The sequence below is a fragment of the Onychomys torridus genome, chromosome 18 (assembly GCF_903995425.1).
Source record: "Onychomys torridus chromosome 18, mOncTor1.1, whole genome shotgun sequence".
Classification (NCBI taxonomy): Eukaryota; Metazoa; Chordata; class Mammalia; order Rodentia; family Cricetidae; genus Onychomys; species Onychomys torridus.
In genome coordinates this window covers 62,420,557-62,440,661 of record NC_050460.1, presented here as the reverse complement: position 1 = coordinate 62,440,661, position 20,105 = coordinate 62,420,557, and the positions used below count along the sequence as shown (strand labels likewise).

Here is a 20,105-nt window from a genome sequence, read left to right as displayed (position 1 = left end):
AGTTATTTGCAGACTTAATTCCCATATCAGGCCAACCTCAACCATGTGCTCTACCTAAAAAGTATTGACTCTTTGAAAGCTCTGCCAGTGGTGCTAGAGTATGGCAGGTAAGAACCCTGTCTCGGTCTGTTCAGGAAAAGACCTGAAAAGTTAAGAGGAAGCAGACATCAGAGATGAACTTGTGCTCTCCTGGAGTCAGTGCTGGGGGAGACTGTGGACTGGTTTCTGGGTTATTTTGTGAACACCATTGGAGGCGTCAGCATTAGGTGAGGCTAAGTGCTATTCAGTCTTCCTTCTCAGAGAATTGTATTTATGTGGTTCTGCCTCTTACTAAATGCCTTAAGTCAGAGACATGTCTTATTTCATTCTGCACTTTGAGTGCTTACAATAGGTACTCATTAATGAAAGAAACATTGGAGATTCAGAAATCTTCTGAAGGCTTCAAATAGAGTTGGAGCTGTCCTTCAGCGTTCATTTTGCATGTCTGATTACTTGAAGTTAGCACCACCAATTTAGATCCTTCCTGGCCTGTCTGAGACCCTCTGAATTGTTTTGGGGAAACCCTGGTGAGTTGGGGCAGAATCCTAAGCCTATCTCATTGACTTCTCTGCCTCTTTTTTGTCTGTAGCCCAGTGCCTGTGAGCAGGTGTCGTGGTTTCCAGAATGTACTACTGAAATTCCTGACTCTCGGGAAATGAGTGACTGGATGGTTGTGGGAAAGGTAGGGTTTCCTGAGAATGTGTCCAGTTTCTGTCTTTTCTTTCCTTTGAATCTAGTGTGTGCTTATTACAGCTTTAGAAAAATGTGGAAGCCATGTCACAGGGATGTGCCCCAGGAGATGTGCCATGAACTTGAAAATTAGAAACACCGGTCATCTCTGCCCTCCGTGGGGATGTCTTTGGAATAGCTGGTCGTGCGTCACTGCATCGTCTGGTCAGTGCTAGGCCCCATTCAGGTAGGGAAAGGACACCACTCCTGTCTTCAGAGTGACAAAGGCGCTTGTTTAATATCATTCTGGAAAATTGAAATGAGGGATTGATCACCACTCCAGTATGGTTTCTAGAAGTAGGATGACTTCAGGAACTCCAGAGCCAAAGCTGCCTTCATGGCACTGAGTTCTTGTTCTTTTCACTCTGGCCTTCTCCATCCGTCTAATGGGGTTTCCAGAGGCCGGTGCCTGCACTGTCACAGCTGAGATGCAAAAGCCAGGGAGGGGCCGGGCCCTTCTTTTTACCGAGCCACACACTGAAGAAATTTCTAGAAGTGGAAACTACAACTAACTACTTACTAAACTTGGTTTTGAAAATAAGATCGATTTAAACAAAACAATTTAGCATATTATTGTTTTGAAGTAAGTAAAGAAATATTTAAGAATCTCAGTTTTGATTTCTTTAATAAACTGTATCTAACTCATATAAACAATAACTCTTGGGGTTTTGTTGGTTTCTTGAGTGTTAGGTATTGGTTGAAATATTAAGGCCACTCCACATGGTTAAAAGGGAGGTTTATTTTGTGGGGTAACTTACAAGTGAAGGGATAGGTAACAGGGTCTGGGAAAGGTGTGGCGCAGTCCAGCAGTGTTCTCTGGAGAACTCTGCTCAGTCTACCTCCAGTGTCCAGGGTCCAGGAACCAAGAGAGTCGGCGCATCCAGATCTCTGGTCTTCAGGGTCCTGTCTCGGCTCCGCCTTCTAGGCGTGGCAGTTACCAAAGCCTCAGTGAGGGTAGTACTTCCAGGTCAAAGCTGGAACAGCTACTCAGTACAGTTAGGGATTGAACTTACACTTGCTGGACAAGCACTCTATACTGGACATGTGCCCTCAGCCCCCTCAGTGACTCCGAGAAGTGTACATTTGACACCAGGCTAGTGAGATGGCTCCGTCAGTAGAGGCGTCTGTATGTAAGCCTGGTGTGATTTCTGGAGGGATCCAACACAACTGCCTGCAGAGAACCAGCTCCTGAGATTGTCTTCTGAACACACCATGGGTGCCATGGCATAGATGGGCCTGCACATACATGTGCACACACACACACACCCCATGGGAAAAGTTGTTTCTGAGGTAGCAGCACGTGCTGGGCTGGACCTGATGCCCTACGAGGGCCAGTGCTAGTTGGGCCCTTGGTTTCTGTAATGTTACCAAGTTATTGCCCGGTGTCCGGCATTTCTGCCCATCTCAGAGTGGAGGCTTTCTGGATGAAGGACAGGCTTGTCATGTAGGGGAGCCCTGTCCTTCTGCCTTTCTGCTTTAGGGCAGACAGCTTGTGTGTCTCCTTCCTGTGCGCTCTTTCCAGCCTCAGCATTTGGGCGTGCTGTGACCATATGGTATTCTACCCAGAGCTCCCAGCAGACTGCTTCATCTCACAGCCATCTGGAGCACAGCCAGAGGGGTTTGGAATTGTCTTTCTGCCCCTCAGGGATTGATGTGTCTTGGCAGGGACTTAAGCCCCTTCTTGCTCTGAGCACTCAGAGCCATAATCTCCCCACTGTCCTAGTAAATAGTCACACTTGGTCAGTGTTTATGATTTTCTTCTCCCTGTAGAGAAAGATGGTTATTGAAGATGAAACAGAGTTCTGTGGGGAAGAACTGCTTCACAATGTGCTGAAATGTAAGGTAAGGCTGGGCTGGGTCCTGTGGGAAGCCTGTGGGTGAGGTGAATGGGGTTTGTCTAGTTCTTGTTGGTGGGAGTGTGACATTGAAGTCTTTTCCTGGACTCATATGTCCAAGGAGGTGTTTTTTGACAACTGTCTGGCCTTGGCCTGTTGTGTTGTCTACACGGTCAGCGTCAGCAGAGCACTCACTTAACCTCAGTGTGTCAGATCCTGCTAATACGTTACCAAGGGGCATGGTGAAGTGGAAGTTTAGTCATTTGTCAGCATCAGAGAGATTGGTATTTGGACCTCATTTCTACAGTATTTCTGCTGTGTGACCGTGGGCTCGTAGCTTGGGTGCCTCTGTGTTCTCTGTAAAACTGTGGAAAGTACTTCTCTGGGTGGCTGTGAGGGTTAAATGAAGTCAGAATGTAGCAACACTTGGGTAAGTGTTAGCTTCCCTTTCCATCTTCTGGCCTCAGTTCATGCCAGGAAGTATACACCTGGGTACTTGGAGGAGGAAGTGAGTTTGAAAAAAATGAAGGCTTTCTCACAAAGAGCCCCACCCCCTTTTGGCAGACAGGATTTACATAAGGTGACTGTATCTCAAGTATAATGAGGATGTCTTTTCCTAGAGAGTAGAGTTAGAAGGGAGGAGGAATCCCCTGCCCTTGTGTTTTGTTTTGGGGTGTGTGTGTGTGTATAGGAGACCCTGGTCTTGATTTTTTTTTTTTTTTTTTTTTTTTTTTAAGTTTTTTTGTTTGTTTTTTGAGACAGGGTTTCTCTGTGTAGTCCTGGCTGTTTTAGAACTCACTCTGTAGACTAGGCTGGCCTTGAACTCAGAGATCTCCCTGCCTCTGCCTCCCAAGTGCTTGATTAAAGGCATGCGTTGCCACTACCCAACTTGTTTTTAAATTTAGAGTCCCAATCAAGGGATCCTGAGTGCCAGGATTTAAATCCTTTGGAAGGTTGTGGCAACGTGGGAAAACAGTTTGCTGTGAGAATTAGCTGTGCAGAGTTGGCTTTCTGTGTAGCAGAGGTGCTTTTGACCACTTAACCACATCCAGGCCTCTGCTTCATTGGGATGTTTACCATTTTGCAGGTGAGGTGGTTGAGGGTCAGTGATGGAGCAAGTTGTCAGGGTTACACACAGCTGGATAGCTCAGAGCTGAGATGCAGCAGGAACCCAGTTCCTTGGAGAGCAGTGAGTCTTAAGACCCTGGTCCTGTCCCAGAGGGCCGCTGTGGTCTTGCTGTAGAGTCTCTTCTCTTTTGGCAGAGTGTGTTTGACATCCTGGATGGGGAGGAGATGAGGCGAGCCCGCACCAGAGCCAATCCCTATGAGATGATCCGAGGAGTCTTCTTCCTTAACAGGTGTGCTGGACGGCCCTCCCTTCCTGCTTACACCAGTCACCTTTCACCTGCGACTGACGCTGCTTTTCCCTCTTGCTTTGTTCCAGGGCAGCAATGAAGATGGCTAACATGGATTTTGTGTTTGATCGCATGTTCACAAACCCCCTGGACTCTCGTGGGGTGAGATTTTGTGGTGCTGAGTGTACTTGAATGAATGAACTTCGGTAGCTTAGAGACTGCCATTTGTTCAATGCGAGTGTCTTCCTGCTATGTGGTGGCCATGTGTTTGCTCCTCATCCCCCAGATAGAGTCCTTCAGTGCTCCCTGGTCCAGGAGTGTCACAGTGCACAGGCTCTAAAGAGCTGTGATTTCAGCAGGGTCATTTTCTCTTTCTGCTACCCTGAACAAGCTCTGTGCGGGACCATAATTATGAGGCTTTGGCCTTTCTCTAGAAGCAGTAGAGCAAAATGATTTTCTGCTCTGCTACATCTCATTTCTCTGAACATTGGCCCTCTATAATGATAGAGAAAGCAAAAAAGGAAATTTCATTCTAGAATTCCCTTTGGGGTCAAAGCATTCTTAACCACTTCTAGAAAGTTGGTTTCCTTTACGGTGACAGGGCCAGGAGCCAGCTGCCCCTAGACCTGTTTCTGCTTCATGAACCCTCATTCTGCCAGACTTCCCAACCCCACTACCCACCGGCTAGAGGAACTTATTTTCAAGTTCTTTGATGTTTCAGTTCCCTGCCTAACTACTTGCTCCATGCTGGTAAAACTGGCATGGAGACCCTCCAGCCTTCGCTCATTTTCTCTCCCAGGGCCCTCCCCATGTTCCAGGGCCAGCAGGCAGCACAGAAAGCTCTTGGAATTAGCATTTTGAGAAAATTAGGTTGATACAATGTTGATTTAATTTTCTGAGCTCCCAGGGATTTCCTTTAAAGCCCAGGCCTAGCAGAGGAGCTCTGTTAAGCTGATAGGAAGTCACAGCATCATCTGGGCTTTTGAGTGTGTCTGCCCTCAGCAGCCGGGATCTGGCTATTGTCTTTTGCTGTCGTGAGAATGGAGTAGGCATCGGGATTGTACCATCCGCGTTGAGGGTGGGTGTTTGTTACATAGGGAGACGCAGTGTGTATGGACAGCTTCAGGCAGCTTCTTGGCCCGAATTGATTGTTAGTGACCAGGGAGAATGGCCCTGTCAGAGATGTGTCTTTGTACGCCATGATAAAAACTAGTTTCTCTAGCCCTAGTGTGTACTTCTTTTTCATCTCCATTTTCCCTGAGGATCTGAGTGAACGCCAAGCCTAGCAGGCCTGGTGTGTTTTCAGGGAGCACTTGCCAGCAGAGCTGGAAGTGGCTAGACGCATAGGCATGCTGGGGTCTTAGGGATGTTTGGGTCAGGCAAATTATTGCCTATGCATCAGAAAAATGGAAGCTTGGGGTGGTGTGGAGAAGGAGAGAAGAGGAATTCTTAGGTTTCATAATTGGTCTCTGTTGCTACAGGTTATAGGAAAAGGAAAGAAGGGTCTGGGGGAGAAAAAGAAATTGGGAGCTAGAATCGGAAGAAAAAGGGAAGGAGGGAATTACGTCCTTGAGGTATTATCACATCACATGAGGGGTTTATGCCTGAGGATGTTGTGTAGGGGAGAAAAGCTTGTCTGTAAAGTGTGGTAGAAGAAAAAGTCAATGTGGATATTTGCTTTTCGGCCTTGATGGTGGAAATGAGGCAGCATCGACATGCCCACTTTATGTGCACTACTGCACTTGACAGAAGAAAGAGAAAAATAGGAAAAGACGGGTTTTGACTCCAAGGAGGCTGATCTAGTTGAATAAAGCCATCTTGTGTTTGTGACTACTTTATAGTTTTAGAAAGACCTTTGCCACGGGGTGCATTGTTTAACCCTACAGTAGCCTTGAGAAAAGCCTACATTCATCCCAGTTACAGTTGAGCAATGAGCTTCACAGCTTCAGATGTGTGTTTATCCTTGACTGCACAGTGAGGAAATGGCAGAGCTGAGAACCAGTTGTTCTTCAGTGAGCAGACTTCTAGACAGGGCTTATAAAGGCCCCTTGTTCTTATTTTATGACAAGGTCTTGCTGTGTAACCCAGACTATCCTTGAACTCACAATAATCCTCCTGCATCAGCTTCCCAAGTACTGGATGGTATATGAACACTACTGTGCACCAATGAGCCACTGGTTTTGAAATCACCAGATGAGATCATACTTAGGCACCTTATGGAGGCTAGATACTTTGAGTCCTTGAGTTTCCTGCTTCCCTTTGGCTAAAGAGGCCGGAACCCGGGGCTAAGGCCCCAGTGCTGAGCTTGACTTCTTTCTGTGTGGTGTTTACAGCTCTTAAACTTAGGATGCCTGCTCGTACCCACTGTGCTGACTGCATTATATCGGTCACTTTTCTCTAAGTCTAAACTTACTCCAGAGGAAAGGTAATTGAAGGACAACAGGGGAGAAGGAGCCAGCGAGGGGAGATTGAGGCTGTGGTGTAGGGAGGCAGGTCCTTGAAGCTGTAGGTGGGCAGCATTTCTTCTCAGGGAGGGCAGTCAAATGGTCAGGCTTCTGGACTCTGGCCTGGCTGTGTTCCAACTGCTGTGGCAGGGTGCTTTGTGTCTTGGTGTCTCTGTCTGTAACACTCTGCCTACCAGGATAACGGATAGGCACAGTGTGGTGAGGAAAGGACCTAGGACATGAAAACCCCACTCTGATAGGCGCAGAGATGCTTTCGTTAGGAGTCTGAGTTGGCCTGGTTGTAGGAAAGGTGTTGAGGATATTTTGGGTGAGGAGGCTCCAGAGGGCACTGGGTGACTGAGGAAAAGTATACGGGGTGTTGAGGGCCTGTGGGAGCTCTGGATCACACTTGCTGATGGGCTTTTTTTTTTTTTTTTGCCTCCTCTTCCCGGGTTTCTTTTCTTTTCTTTTCTTTTCTTTTCTTTTCTTTTCTTTTCTTTTCTTTTCTTTTCTTTTCTTTTCTCTTTTCTTTTCTGAGTCATCTGTGTCCCCTGTCTCCTTGTCTTCCACTTCTCTTTGCAGAAGCCACTGGTGAAGGACCGGGACATTGACCTTCTGTACTTTGCTGATGTCTGCGCAGGCCCAGGTGGCTTCTCCGAGTACGTGCTGTGGAGGAAGAAGTGGCATGCCAAAGGCTTTGGGATGACTCTGAAGGGCCCTAACGACTTCAAACTGGAGGACTTCTACTCGGCCTCCAGCGAGCTCTTCGAGCCTTACTACGGTAGGACATGGGGCAGGGCGGGCCCGAGGGAGCAGGAGGGCAGCTTCTGTCGGGGGCTGGAAGGCCACCCTGCTCTCCCTAGTCGAATGCCGGGCTCGCAGTGGCTGGCAGGAGGGCTTGGACCCCTTGAAGTGTCTTCTTTTGCCGCAGGCCTGCATTCCTTTAGACATACTCTCATCAAAGCCGTGCCAACTCCTCCTTGCAGGATTGTGGTTCCTGTGTGGTGATGGGGACAATGAGACTGCCTGATTCCTAGCTGGAAAGTGGCAAGGCCACTAACTAACACACAGATGAGCCCCTGTGGGTTGCGGAAACTACACTGCAACAGGCAGTCTCCCTGCCCTGACAGATAGAACGGGCTCTGTCGGCAAATCCTAAATTTATTCCTAACAGTCCTTACCGGAAGTTGACATGGAGTGTTTTTGTCTTGGTTTCTGTTTGTTTGTGTGTGTTGTTGTAGTTTGTTTTTAAGACAAAGTCTTTCTATGTAGCCCTCGCTGGCCTGGAACTCACTATGTGTAGATCAGGATAGCATCAACTCACAGAGATCTGCCTGCTTCAGCCTCCCGAGTGCTAGGATTAAAGGTGTACACCACCATGCTCAGCTTGGATTTTTTGATGTTTAAAGAAAGGGTCTCTATGTTCCAGGCCAACCTAAAACTCCCTGTGTATCCCAGGCTAGCTCCTGAAACCCTGTAGGCATGAGCCCCCATGTCTGGGTAATACTGGTTTTTTAAGCATAAATGCTTTGAAAAGGAAAATCCTCTGCTTCAGTTGATGACTGTTGGCTGGTCAGTTCTATTTGAGAGCAGGGCTTGGTTCTTGCTAGTCTGTGACCAATAGGCAGGATGGGTCCTGGGTCTTAGAGCTTACTTGGTATCTGTGCTTACTGTCCCTGAGAGCTCCTGGTCTAGCTCCCAGCAGCAAGTAAACTCACAGGGTTCTTGTGTCCCATTAGGTGAGGTGGGGTTCCCTGATAGCTCTGGGCAGCAGATAACTCACAGGGTTCTCTCATTTGTTTTTTGATTTTTCGAGACAGGGCTTCTCTGTGTAACAACAGTGGCTGTCCTGGAATTAGCTCTCTAGTCCAGGCTGGCCTTGATTGAACTCACAGAGAACTGCCTGTTTCTGCCTCCCAAATGCTGAGAGTAAAGGCACATGCCACCACTTACAGGGTTCTTGTCTCATCAGGTGAGGGCGGAGTCGATGGAGACGGAGATATCACCCGCCCAGAAAACATCAATGCATTTCGGAATTTTGTCCTGGACAACACAGATCGCAAGGGTGTCCACTTTCTCATGGCAGATGGGGTAGGTGACTGTCCTTGTAAAGATGTTTTAAGGATGTGTTGTGAATTTAGAGGGTTTTTGCTTGCTGTGCTGGGGATTAAACCTCTGGCCATGGGCATTCTAAGTAAGTGCTCTGCTTTTGAACCCCCCTCTCCCTACTTGAGAAATGCTTTGGTTTGTTCTTTAGCTGCCACTGGAAATGGTAACTCACTGTTCAGATTGTAGGGATGCACATTTTTACTTACCTTTTACATTTTTCTTAAAACTTTTGTAAAGACTAGACTATTGTGGACACATTTGCTTGAGCTCACTTTGCTGACCAAAAAACGCCTTAGTTGCTAAGGAATCGATGAGGCATGGACTCTAGCTAAATCAACTAGGCAAAACTGAATGGGAGGCACATTACTATTACTTGTCATCTTGGTTGTTGCTGTTGGAGGCTGTCTACAAGTGGCCTCCTCTGAGCCTCTCATACACTGACAGATACTTAAGCAGTAGCAGCAGCACAGAATCAATGGAGGCCCCTGGTAGGCTGAGGTGAATTTTCAAGGGCCTACTGAGCCGCTGCTTGGGATGCAGAGAGAACTGACCACCACACTGTTTGGCATCCAGTGATGTGATGTCACAGGTGATCCCTTCTGGTGTGAGCCACCACTTGTTTTCAAGGAAGGACAGACAGTATGCCATTTGCTATAGGATCAGAGAGCTGGGGTTGAGAAGAGCCTTGTGAGTCCTTCGTGTGTAGAAGGAAGGCAGTGTTAGAAGGATCTGAGGATGCCCTGGCTCCCTGAAGCCCTGTCCACAGTGGAGACAGCAGATGGAGAGTTGGGGCTAAGAGTAGGGGCTGCTCCTGTTGAGCAGGTGTTTGGGGTCTGCCAGTTCTGACGCTTCTTCCTTTACTGCAGTGGACAGTAAGCAGAGCTGTGAGCTCAGAGAGCGCATGCTTTGGTAGCAGGAGGGCTGGCCTGGCTTTGGATTTCTCTCTATTACCTACTAATTTGAAGTTTTTGTTGTATGTGATAGTATGTTACAGAAGGATATTTTTATACAAGTATATAGTGTACATTGAACATTCCCACCCTATCTCTTTACCTTTTTCTCTTATTTTCAGATTTTCAGGCTGGCCTCAGACTTACTATAAAGATGAAGCAGGCCTTGTTTTCTTCTTCTTCTTTTTTTTTTTTTTTTTTTTAAAGAATGGAAACTTTTATTATTATTATTTATTTATTATTCATTCATTCATTCATTTATTATATATACAGTGTTCTGCCTGCATGCATGCCTACAGGACAGAAGAGGGCACCAGATCTCATTACAGATGGTTGTGAGCCACCATGTGGGTGCTGGGAATTGAACTCAGGACCTCTGGAAGAGCAGCCAGTGCTCTTAACCTCTGAGCCATCTCTCCAGCCCCAGGCCTTGACTTCTGATCCCCCAGCCTTTACCTCCCAAGTACTGGAGTTATAGGCATGTGCCACCATGCCTGGCTTTGTTTTTATTCCTAATTAGCTCTCTAACAAACATGCATTCTGAGGAACATCTTTATGTGTGGGAGACAACAGTAAACATTACTTACTTTTCTAGGACTGCATCAGTGAGATCTGGCCTATGGGGTACCTTAATAGAAGCTAGTGCTCTCACTCTCTCTGCTGTGTAATTATGGCATACAACACAGTTTGTCCTAAGTGCACTGTTAGTAGTGTTTATCTAGTTACTCTACTGTGCCACTGGTTTCCAGAGCTTTTTCATTTTGTAAAACTGAAACCGTACCCATTAAAGAGCAGTCCTTTCTCCCCATTGCCTGCCTCCTTTAGGTGAGTGTAAGCATAGTTTGTGTCTGGCATCTCCCTGCTGAAAGGAGATGCTCTAGGAATCACAGTATGCAGCCTTGGAGCAAACCCTGGCCTGAGAGTGTACCAGCTGGAGGGCTCCACAGCTAAGCACAGAGTAGTGGGTATTGTAAGAAAATCCTTCCTTTATAATTCTCTTTGGTCAGACCTGGGGCCTACTGACATTGGCAGAACATTCTCCTGACATTTACTCCCTGTAATTTCTTCTTAGAAATGTAATGTTTTCTGTCTCGTGGTTGACCAGTGATAAGCCAGTACTTTGCCTCTCTTCGCCTTACTTGTCTCTGGGTTCCCATGTGAATTTCAAGGTTTTTGGACCATTTCTTTGGAGTAGCAGACTTGGTCCTGTGGTTTAGGAATGATGAGGCAGGAGGGTGGCTCAAGTTCAGCAGTTAGGCCGGGGTCCTTTGTCTGTAACTGGCCGCATACTTAGAGACTGAAATGCTGCTCAGTCAGACTGTGGCTGTCCGATGCCAGGAGCTCCCGATGAGATGAGGTAGGGATGGGAGTCTCAGTCCTCCCATTTCTCTCTCCACTTGTGCTCTCCTTTCAGGGGTTCTCTGTGGAGGGGCAGGAAAACCTGCAGGAGATCCTCAGCAAGCAGCTGCTGCTCTGTCAGTTCCTGATGGCGCTGTCTGTTGTCCGCACAGGTGACACTCCTCAGTCTCCCCTCCCCAAGGACCCACTGGGGCCCTGCTTGATGAGAGCATGTATAGGGGTTGGTTAAGAAGTTTTAAAAAATAGACCAAGAAAGAAAGGAAAGAGAGAAAGAGAAAGAGAAAGAGAAAGGAACCCTTGTATCAGTGGCTGGTGGCTAGGTGCAGAGTACAGGGAAGAAAAGGCAAGAGAGTCCCCAAAGTCCTCATAAACTGCCTTGGATTGCTAATGGACCAGTCTGTCATCTTCACTGGTTCACATCCTGGAGTAACCACTGATTGCTCTGGGTTTTCTTCCCACTCCAGGGGGCCACTTCATCTGCAAAACCTTTGACCTCTTCACACCCTTCAGTGTGGGGCTCATCTACCTGCTGTACTGCTGCTTTGAACGAGTGTGTCTCTTCAAGCCCATCACCAGCCGGCCTGCCAACTCAGAGCGGTAAGGCCTTCCTCTCATTAGCCGGCTTGCTGGTCAGAAGTCAGTAGTAAACCCTGTACATCTGTCTGCCATGGGCACACAAACTGTTAGAAACCTTGACTTTGGAGATGTGAGTCTCCAATAGGAGCCAGGGTCCTTTACCGTACTTCTGTCTGGGATTCTCAGTTGGCCCAGGAAGAGTGTGACCATTAACAGAGACACTCAGAGGAGATGCAGGCTGCGAACAGGCAAGGGGGCTGCTATTCAGAGGCTCCACAGAAGCCAACCAGAGTTGTCAAGTAGCCGATTACAGTACAGATTTCTGTGGAGAGTTTGATACATTACATCTGTAATTAAAAGCCTTCCCAAGTTATGTCTGTTGGTGCAGAGCAGTTGGGAACATCCCCATAGAAGTAGAGACAGTTTCACATATAAGGGAAGGATTTCATATTTTTTATTTTGAGAGGGTTTTAACAGTATATCCTGGCTAGCCTGGAAATTACTACATAGACCAGGCGGGCCTTGAACTCAAGGTCTGACTGCCTATACCTCCCAAGTAGGATTAAAGCGAACACTACCAATTCCTATGAAAGGGAAGGACTTGAGGTGGTGTATTTTAAAGCATGGTATGTGTTACCCTTTGTGCTCAGGCTTAAAACTGAACAGCAGAGTTGTTTAGCTTTGTGACTCTAAAGGGGTGGAGTGAAGGAGCGTGTGGGGAGAAGGCTCTGAGCTCCTCGGAGTGACAGGATATCTCCTGCAGGTATGTGGTGTGCAAAGGTCTGAAGGTGGGTATAGACGACGTGCGGGAGTACCTCTTCTCTGTGAATATTAAGCTCAATCAGCTGAGAAACACTGAGTCGGATGTCAACCTGGTAGTTCCCTTGACGGTGATCAAAGGAGACCATGAATTCAGTGACTACATGATACGGTCTAATGAGAGGTAAGCCAGCTGGCTATGTCTGCTGGGGTATTATAGCATGAAGGACCAATGACCGCTGGCTCTTGGAACATTTTGTCATCTGTGTTTGCTCTGCTGGTTCCAGGACATTAGCATGTCCTGTCCCAAGGGTAGCAGGTGGCTCCCTAGCTCTGATGGTGAGAAGAAAGCCTATGGTAATTCCTTAATCACTACAGTTTGTGGTTGCTGCCTTGTGAAGACCCTTGACTGGAGGTCAGAGATGAATGGAAAGCAAGTGTAGATTCCAGATCTTGGTCAGTTCAGGGGTTTTTCAGGTGGGTGATGGAAGGCTATCCCCCACCCACTGATGGAGTTACAAGCACTTGTGAGTTACCCCACATAAGTACTGGGAACTGAACCTGGGTCCTCTGCAAGAGCAGTGTGCTTTTTTTTTTCCCTTTGTGGTTTTTCAAGACAGGGTTTCTCTGTGTAGCCCTGGCTGTCCTAGAACTTATTCTGTAGAGCAGGCTGGTTTCGAACTCAGATTTCAGCCTGCCTCTGCCTCCCCAGTGCTATGATTAAAGATGTGATCTACCACACCCAGCTACTGTAGTGTACATTCTTAACTGCTGAGCCTTCTCTCTGGTCACCTCTCCTTTTCAGACATTATTTTAAACGTTAGTTTTGTTTTTTTAACATTGAATTAAAGGGCTGTCCCTGTATCTTGGGCATAAATCCCTTACTAGATTTGGATGTGAAATACTGTTTCCTGCCCTGTGGTTTTGTTTTTGTTGTTGTTTTCCACTGAATTATGTCCTTTGCGTAGAAGTTTTTAATATCATTGTGGCCTGCTTTATTCATTTCTTTTATTATTATACTTGTGTTGTGAGGCTTCTCCCTATTTTTTGTAAGACTTTATAAGTTTAGCCCATGTATTGAGGTATTTTATTTTTAATTATTTTTGGATATGGCATTGACTAGTGGTCTCACTTCATTTTTTTTTTTTTTTCTTCAGATTTTCCAGACTGTCCTTTCTTTATTAAATGGTCTTGGCATACTTTCCAAAAGTCTTTTGCTTTTGGTTTTTGTTTTTCGAGACAGGGTTTCTCTGTGTAGCTTTGTGCCTTTCCTAGATCTCGCTCTGTAGACCAGGCTGGCCTGGAACTCACAGAGATCCGCCTGTTTCTGTCTCCTGAGTGCTGGGATTAAAGGCATGCGCCACCGCCCGGCTGTCTTTTGCTATTTCATTAGCAATGCTAACAAGTAGTAGTAAATGACTATTTCTTTCTAGGCTTTCTGTCTTGTTCCATTGGCATGTCATCTGTGAAGTGAGATAATTTTATTTCCTTCCCAGGTTTGATATCTTAAATTTTAAATTTTGATGCTCCATTTAGGCTTTTTCTTTCTTTTTCTGGTGAATGATTTGTTTTCTTTCCACAAGGCTCTGTGTAGCCTTGGCCAGTTAGAACTTGTTATCCTCCTGCATCAGCAAGCCTCTTGAGTGTTAGGATCAGTGTCTTGTCTTTGTGTTTCCAGACACACGTCCTTTTCCCTCCTGGAGAGCCCAATTCCCATTTGCAATCATATCACCATGCAGTTCTGTCTACTGGAGACAGTCCCCTCAGCTTTTGTCTACTTAGAATGCATTTCTTAGTCTGGCATGGCGGCTCACGCCTTTAATCCCACCACTCAGGAGGCAGAGGCAGGAGGATCTCTGTGAGTTCCAGGACAGGTAAGGCTAAATAGTGAGACCTCAAGAGAACAACCTATAAGATACACACACACACACACACACACACACACACACACACACACACACACACGCATCTTTTATTTTTGAGGAACATTTTAATTGGATATGAATTTTTTTCTTTTACTACTTTAAAGAGAATCCACATTTCTTACATCCTTTTCTTCTGATAGATAGCTCACTATTAAAAAACACTTATTTTCTAACTGGTCAGGCGGTGGTGGCGCACGCCTTTAATCCCAGCATTTGGGAGGCAGAGGCAGGAGGATCTCTGTGAGTTCAAGGCTAGCCTGGGCTACAGAGTGAGTTCCAGGAAAGTCGCAAAGCTACACAGAGAGCGCCTGTCTCGAAAAATAACAACAAAAATGTATTTCCAGTTTTGTGTCCGTGCATGTGAGTGCCATTGCCTGCAGAGTCCAGAAGCACTGGACCCGGAAGCCAGAGTTACCCTAGCTATGAAGCATTTGATGTGGTGCTCCAGCCCCCCATTAGTTTTATCGTTATTTTTTGGTGTATCACATGCCTTTTCCTTGGGTAGTGTTCAAGAGGCAGAGGTTGAGATGAGGTGTCTTCCTCAGTTGCTCTTTACCTTATATATTGAAGTAGGGTTTCTCAGTTGGAACCTAGGGCTCACCAATTCACCTGGTGTAGCTAGCCAGTTTGCTCCAGGGATCTTGTCTCTACCTAGTGCTGGGATTACAGGTGAGCTGCCAGCACTTGGCCAGCATTTATTTGGGTACTGGAGAGCTGAACTCTGGTCCTAAGTGCTGCTGAGCCATCTCCCCAGCCCCTTGATAATTTTTTATTAAGTGCCGGACACTGTGTGTACAAGGCTAAAGGATAGATGGCTGTCAGCATAGTGGGTTCATCAGCACTGTCTGCAGGTGGACTGGGCATGAGCTTTGCTGTTGCTTCAGGTCAGTTTGCCACTGGGTTTGAATTCTTCAAGGGTAGGATAAGAACCTTCTTTTGAGCAGGACTTTCGATGAGGGTTCATCTCAGTTCTGTTCTTTGGGCCCCATGTAACAGCTGGGTGGGCCCCTTTTAACTCACCAGTAACTTCCTCACATACAGATGGTCACTGCTCTGGCGTCACTTGTACACTGACGTCATTCTGGTTTTTGTTTATTTTCTCTTAGCCACTGCAGCCTGCAGATCAAAGCTCTGGCCAAAATCCATGCCTTTGTACAAGACACGTGAGTGCTGCCCATTTCTCACCAGTTTCAAAGGAGGCCCTTGCTTTGCTCTTCCCACCAACTCTGTTTCTTTAACAGTGACTTAAAAGCCACTCTTGTGGGTTCATTTTGCCTTGTGGGATATCAGCATAGTGATGTTTTTGAGAACAGAAGTCAGGATGTGCTTGTTGTTGTTGTTGTTGGTGGTGGTATAGGGAATGATGGCATCCAGGTGGTAGTGGCTGCAGTGGGTGGGAAGGGAGTGATTTCAGTCTGTAAATCCTGAGCAGTCCTATATGTGCACTCAAATGGTCACTGTTGCAGGTGAGGTCTTAATCTTGTTCTGCTTTTGTTTCCCTAGCACCCTGAGTGAGCCTAGGCAGGCAGAGATCCGGAAAGAATGTCTGCGACTGTGGGAGGTATGCAGCCCATTGTCACTGCAGCTGTAGATGAGAACAAGATTCTCACCTTACTCCCCACCCCCTGCAAGGGTGCGCACCTCCTTGGCATGTTGCAGGTTATCGTTTTGGCCTCCTCACGCTTGGCCTGCAGCTGGGTCAAAGAACACAGGTTCAGGGGAGGCTGCATTTTGCCCTAATGGTCCCGTGTAGTAGTAACGCCATAGAGGGAAGGTCTTGGCTTTGGGTTGTGTTGACTCAGGGTCTGGACAGGAAGTGAACGTTGTACTTCCACTCCCTTGCCAGCCCTATTTGCTTGCATGCCCTCTCCCCACAGTGTGTCAACAGGGCACTTAAAAACCAAAGCCAGGGCTGGAGAGATGGCTTAGGGGTTAAGAGCTCTGTCTGCTCTCGAAGAAGACCCCAGTTCAGATTGTAGCACCGACATGGCAGCTCACAACGGCCTGTAACCCAGTTCCAGGAGAGCTGACGCCCTCTGCTGGTCTCAGCAGGCACACATGTGGTACACAGATATACACAGGCAGGTAACACACCCACACATCTAAAATGAAAAAACATTTTTAAAGCCCTTTGGTATCTCTCCTTTCAGATACCAGACCGGGCTCGAGTTGCTCCTTCTTCTTCAGACCCAAAATTCAAGTTTTTTGAGCTAATCAAGGTAAATCTGTCTTCTGTGGCAATATGTTAGGGCCTTTTTCCAAGGGTGGAAAGCGTCACTAAGACAGCCCTGGCTTCCATTAAGGATTGAAAAGGCATCGACCTTGGAACCTAAAGGAGTGGATTAAGGTCTCCACGAGTGGAGAACCTTGCTGTATTATATAGAGTTTCCCAAGAACACCTCTGCTGTGAGATGTTCTGTATGTTAAATGTGTTGCTCTGATTGATTGATAATAGAACACCGATTGGCCAGTAGCCAGGCAGGAAGTATAGGCGGGACAAGGAGAGAAGAGAATTCTGGGAAGTGGAAGGCTGAGTCGGAGAGATGCTGCCAGCTGCAGCCATGAGAAGATGTTAAGATACCAGTAAGCTATGAGCCACGTGGCAACTTATAGATTTCTAGAAATGGTCTGATTTGCAAGAAGCCTGCCACGGTCATACAGTTTATAAGTAATATAAGTCTCTGTGTGTTTACTTGGTTGGGTCTGAGCAGTTGTGGGAATGGCGGGTAAGAGATTTGTCCTGACCCTGGGCCAGGCAGGACCAGAAAAACACTAGCTACAAATGGTACCAGGAGTGGGGTAGCTAGAGTTTTTCTCTCCAGCCCCCGCCAAACACCGGCAGTCACACAGCCCACTTATAAAATAAACACACAGATGCTTATATTATTTAAACTGCTTGGCCATTAGCTCAGGCCTACCATTGTCTAGCTCTTACTCTTATACTCAGCCCATTTCTGTTAATCTATAAGTTGCCATGTGGCTCACCAGTATCTTAACATCTTCTCATGGCTGCAGCTGGCAGCGTCTCTGCGACTCAGCCTTCCACTTCCCAGAATTTTCTTCTCTCCTTGTCCCGCCTATACTTTCCTGCCTAGCTACTGGCCAATCAGTGTTTTATTTATCAACCAATCAGAGCAACACATTTAACATACAGAACATCCCACAGCCCACCTCTGGGCAGCAAGAGTCTTGTCTTAAGATGGGCTTGTGCCAGCACTCTGCCACCCAGAGGGTAAGCTGGCCAAAAGGTTCTCAAAAATTCAGGGTCCTAAGGGATTTGTCTGCATGGGAGAGAGGGAGTGACAGATGATCTTAAGCAGGGGAACTGCAAGGGAGCCACCGTGGGGGGGGGGGGGGGAAAGCTCGAGCGCACTCGAGCACCCTTCTGCCCTCAGGCCAACTGCTGCAGAGTCCTTACTTTCGGCGTCACCGAATGTGTGGCCGCTCTAGTCTGACGACATTCCCCATAGCTCTGGTAAATCCATCCCTACTTGGGACTCAGTCTTCTTTCCTCTTCTAGTTTCTCCTAGTAGGTCCTAACAGAACACTGTCCTATTTAGTGACTGGTTAGGTGGAGAGGAGGGTGCAGAGACCCTGCTTCTGAGGGCAAAGGATTCTTGTCCCCTCACCTCCGTCAGCCTGCCCCCGCACAGCAGCGTTTTCTCTGATCTGTGCCACAGGACACTGACATCAACATCTTCAGCTACAAGCCCACGATGCTCACTGCCAAAACCCTGGAGAAGATCCGTCCTGTGTTGGACTATCGTTGTATGGTGTCTGGCAGCGAGCAGAAATTCCTCCTGGGTCTGGGGGTAAGTCAGCAGCTGGCCTCCCATTGGCTTGGGGTGGCCATGTCTCTGTCTGGAGATGTGGACAGCTTCTGGCCACACTCTTGTGTGTTCACTCTGTTGGCATCAGAGCTCTTCCTTGAAACCTCATTTCCTCTCACACCCTGAGCCTGTCAAGTGTGATTCATTTCTTCATGTACTGCTTCCTCCCCACCACTGATCCCTGCCTGGCTGAAGGGAAGGCTGTTGCTTTTCTTGAAATGCAGCGCCAGTAGCTCATCAGGCTGATCCTGGGTGGCCAGTTTTCTCCAACACCCCCCCCCCCCCCCCCCCCCCCCGCACGCACCATTTCCTGTCTAGAAGCTACCCTTCTCCATGCTCTGGGCCATTGGTGGCTAACAGAGGGAGGGAGGGAGGGAAGGCCTGTTAGCTATACATCTTACTTGACTAGCAGCCTTTGCTTTTTCCTACCCTGCATCCTTCCATGCACTGTCTGTCCTTACCTTGTGTTTTCCTCCTTCTGCTTTCTCCTCTTCCTGTAACCCCAACCTCCACATGTACATCAAACTAGAAGAAGGTCTTTCACAGGGTTCCCTACCAGTAAGATGGAGCCTTTCTCTACTCTGTGGAGGCTGAGGAGAAAAGTGTCACCAACTTCATCCCTCCTAGACATTTTCTACTGACATTGGCAAGCCCTTGTCTGCTTGTAGCTGCCAAGTAAAAGCTCTTTTGGGAAGAGTCTCCATGCCTAACCTCTTCTCCCTGCCTGCAGAAGTCCCAGATCTACACATGGGATGGCCGCCAGTCTGACCGCTGGGTAAAGCTGGACCTGAAGACAGAGCTGCCCCGGGACACACTGCTCTGTGTGGAAATTGTGCATGAGCTCAAAGGGGAGGTCAGAAGGGTTTCTGTTTATAGACGGCCCTGAGGCAAGGGGGTTGTGGGACTGTGGAGCCTGGCCTTCCACCTTAGTGTGGTTTCATGGTGTGGTGGAGTGATTCCCTCTAAAGCAGTTGCTGTGTACTGTGGGAGATACTGGGAAGGGCAGATGGAAAGTCTTCATACACAGTCCTAACATCTTGCTAGGTCTTTTCAGTAGCCAATTTACTTCATAATCCTTAGGAAAGAGACCTGCCATTTTCTGTGAACTTTGCACTGTTATAGTATAGGATTGACATTCACAACACTCCACGTGAGAAGGCATCAGTCTCACTGGGCTTGAGGTTCACGAGGGCGCCTGCCCCAAAGTCTTTGTTTAGGATCAGCAAGCAGGGAGGCCAGAATACCACCTTTGCCCAGCTTAGCTGTAGGTAGATGGAGGCCCCCACACCACAGTAGGCCAGAAGCTAGTATCTGCACAGTGGAGAACATGCTTGTCCTTGTAGGGGAAGGCCCAGCGGAAGATCAGTGCGATCCATATCCTCGATGTTCTGGTGCTGAATGGCAGCGATGTCAGGGAGCAGCACTTCAACCAGAGGTGTGCTTGGGCCCTCAGGGAGGAGGGTGGGACTTGCCATGTCCACCACAGCCTGGCCCAAAGGCAGGAGGAAAGATGGGTTGAGATGCAGCTTGTGGAGATGTGGGCCTTGGTTGCTCAGTTCTAACACGTTTCATATTGCTACAGTTGCTTAGATTGAAGTCATTTTTCTGTGTGGAAGACTGTAAGGGTGACTTTGTTGGAAAAGGGAGGGTTTTTTTTCTAAAAATCATGGTCAGAACATGGGTAGTCTCAGTTTGGTGTGTCTGGGCCAGGGTGAAAGGGCAGATGTATACAATAACGGTTCTTGAAGTCCTAGTGGAGATGACTGAACACAGCAAAAGGCACTCTTTATGAAAACCAGCTCAGAGGCCAGAATCCAGAGGACAGGTTGGACCCTAAGGGAAGTTTTGTGTAGGCCCAGGTCCTCTCATTGATGCTGTGAAAATGCCTTGGGGCACAGGTGTTGGTGAGGTCCCCTGGCTTGCCTCTAAGGATTCTGTTTGGATTGTAGAATTCAGCTTGCTGAGAAATTTGTGAAAGCAGTTTCCAAGCCCAGTCGACCTGACATGAATCCTATCAGGTGAGCATGTTGTTCTCCTCCAGACCTCTTGGGGTTGTGGCTTTGTTATTTCTCCTGTCCTGAGTGGAGTGGGAGGCTCGTGGAGGGAATGGAGCTAAACTGCTCTGTTAGTGCTTTGGGGATGCAGCCCCCTATCCTGCCTGGCAGGGTGGGTTAAGGTTTCCTAATTTGAGATGT

General features: G+C 47.6%; 1 protein-coding gene across 1 annotated transcript in view; it reads left to right on the top strand.

The window, feature by feature from the left end:
* Cmtr1 (cap methyltransferase 1) overlaps window positions 1-20,105 on the top strand; it is a 43,298-nt gene that overhangs the window by 19,229 nt on the left and 3,964 nt on the right. The window contains exons 5-20 of the mRNA XM_036168307.1: window positions 629-721; window positions 2,539-2,610; window positions 3,867-3,961; window positions 4,048-4,120; window positions 6,985-7,183; window positions 8,375-8,493; window positions 10,876-10,972; window positions 11,285-11,417; window positions 12,160-12,339; window positions 15,187-15,243; window positions 15,584-15,641; window positions 16,231-16,299; window positions 17,761-17,892; window positions 18,641-18,763; window positions 19,254-19,345; window positions 19,860-19,928. Of these exons, the coding sequence (XP_036024200.1) occupies window positions 629-721; window positions 2,539-2,610; window positions 3,867-3,961; window positions 4,048-4,120; window positions 6,985-7,183; window positions 8,375-8,493; window positions 10,876-10,972; window positions 11,285-11,417; window positions 12,160-12,339; window positions 15,187-15,243; window positions 15,584-15,641; window positions 16,231-16,299; window positions 17,761-17,892; window positions 18,641-18,763; window positions 19,254-19,345; window positions 19,860-19,928 (1,661 nt within the window). The remainder of the gene's footprint in view (window positions 1-628; window positions 722-2,538; window positions 2,611-3,866; window positions 3,962-4,047; window positions 4,121-6,984; window positions 7,184-8,374; window positions 8,494-10,875; window positions 10,973-11,284; window positions 11,418-12,159; window positions 12,340-15,186; window positions 15,244-15,583; window positions 15,642-16,230; window positions 16,300-17,760; window positions 17,893-18,640; window positions 18,764-19,253; window positions 19,346-19,859; window positions 19,929-20,105) is intronic.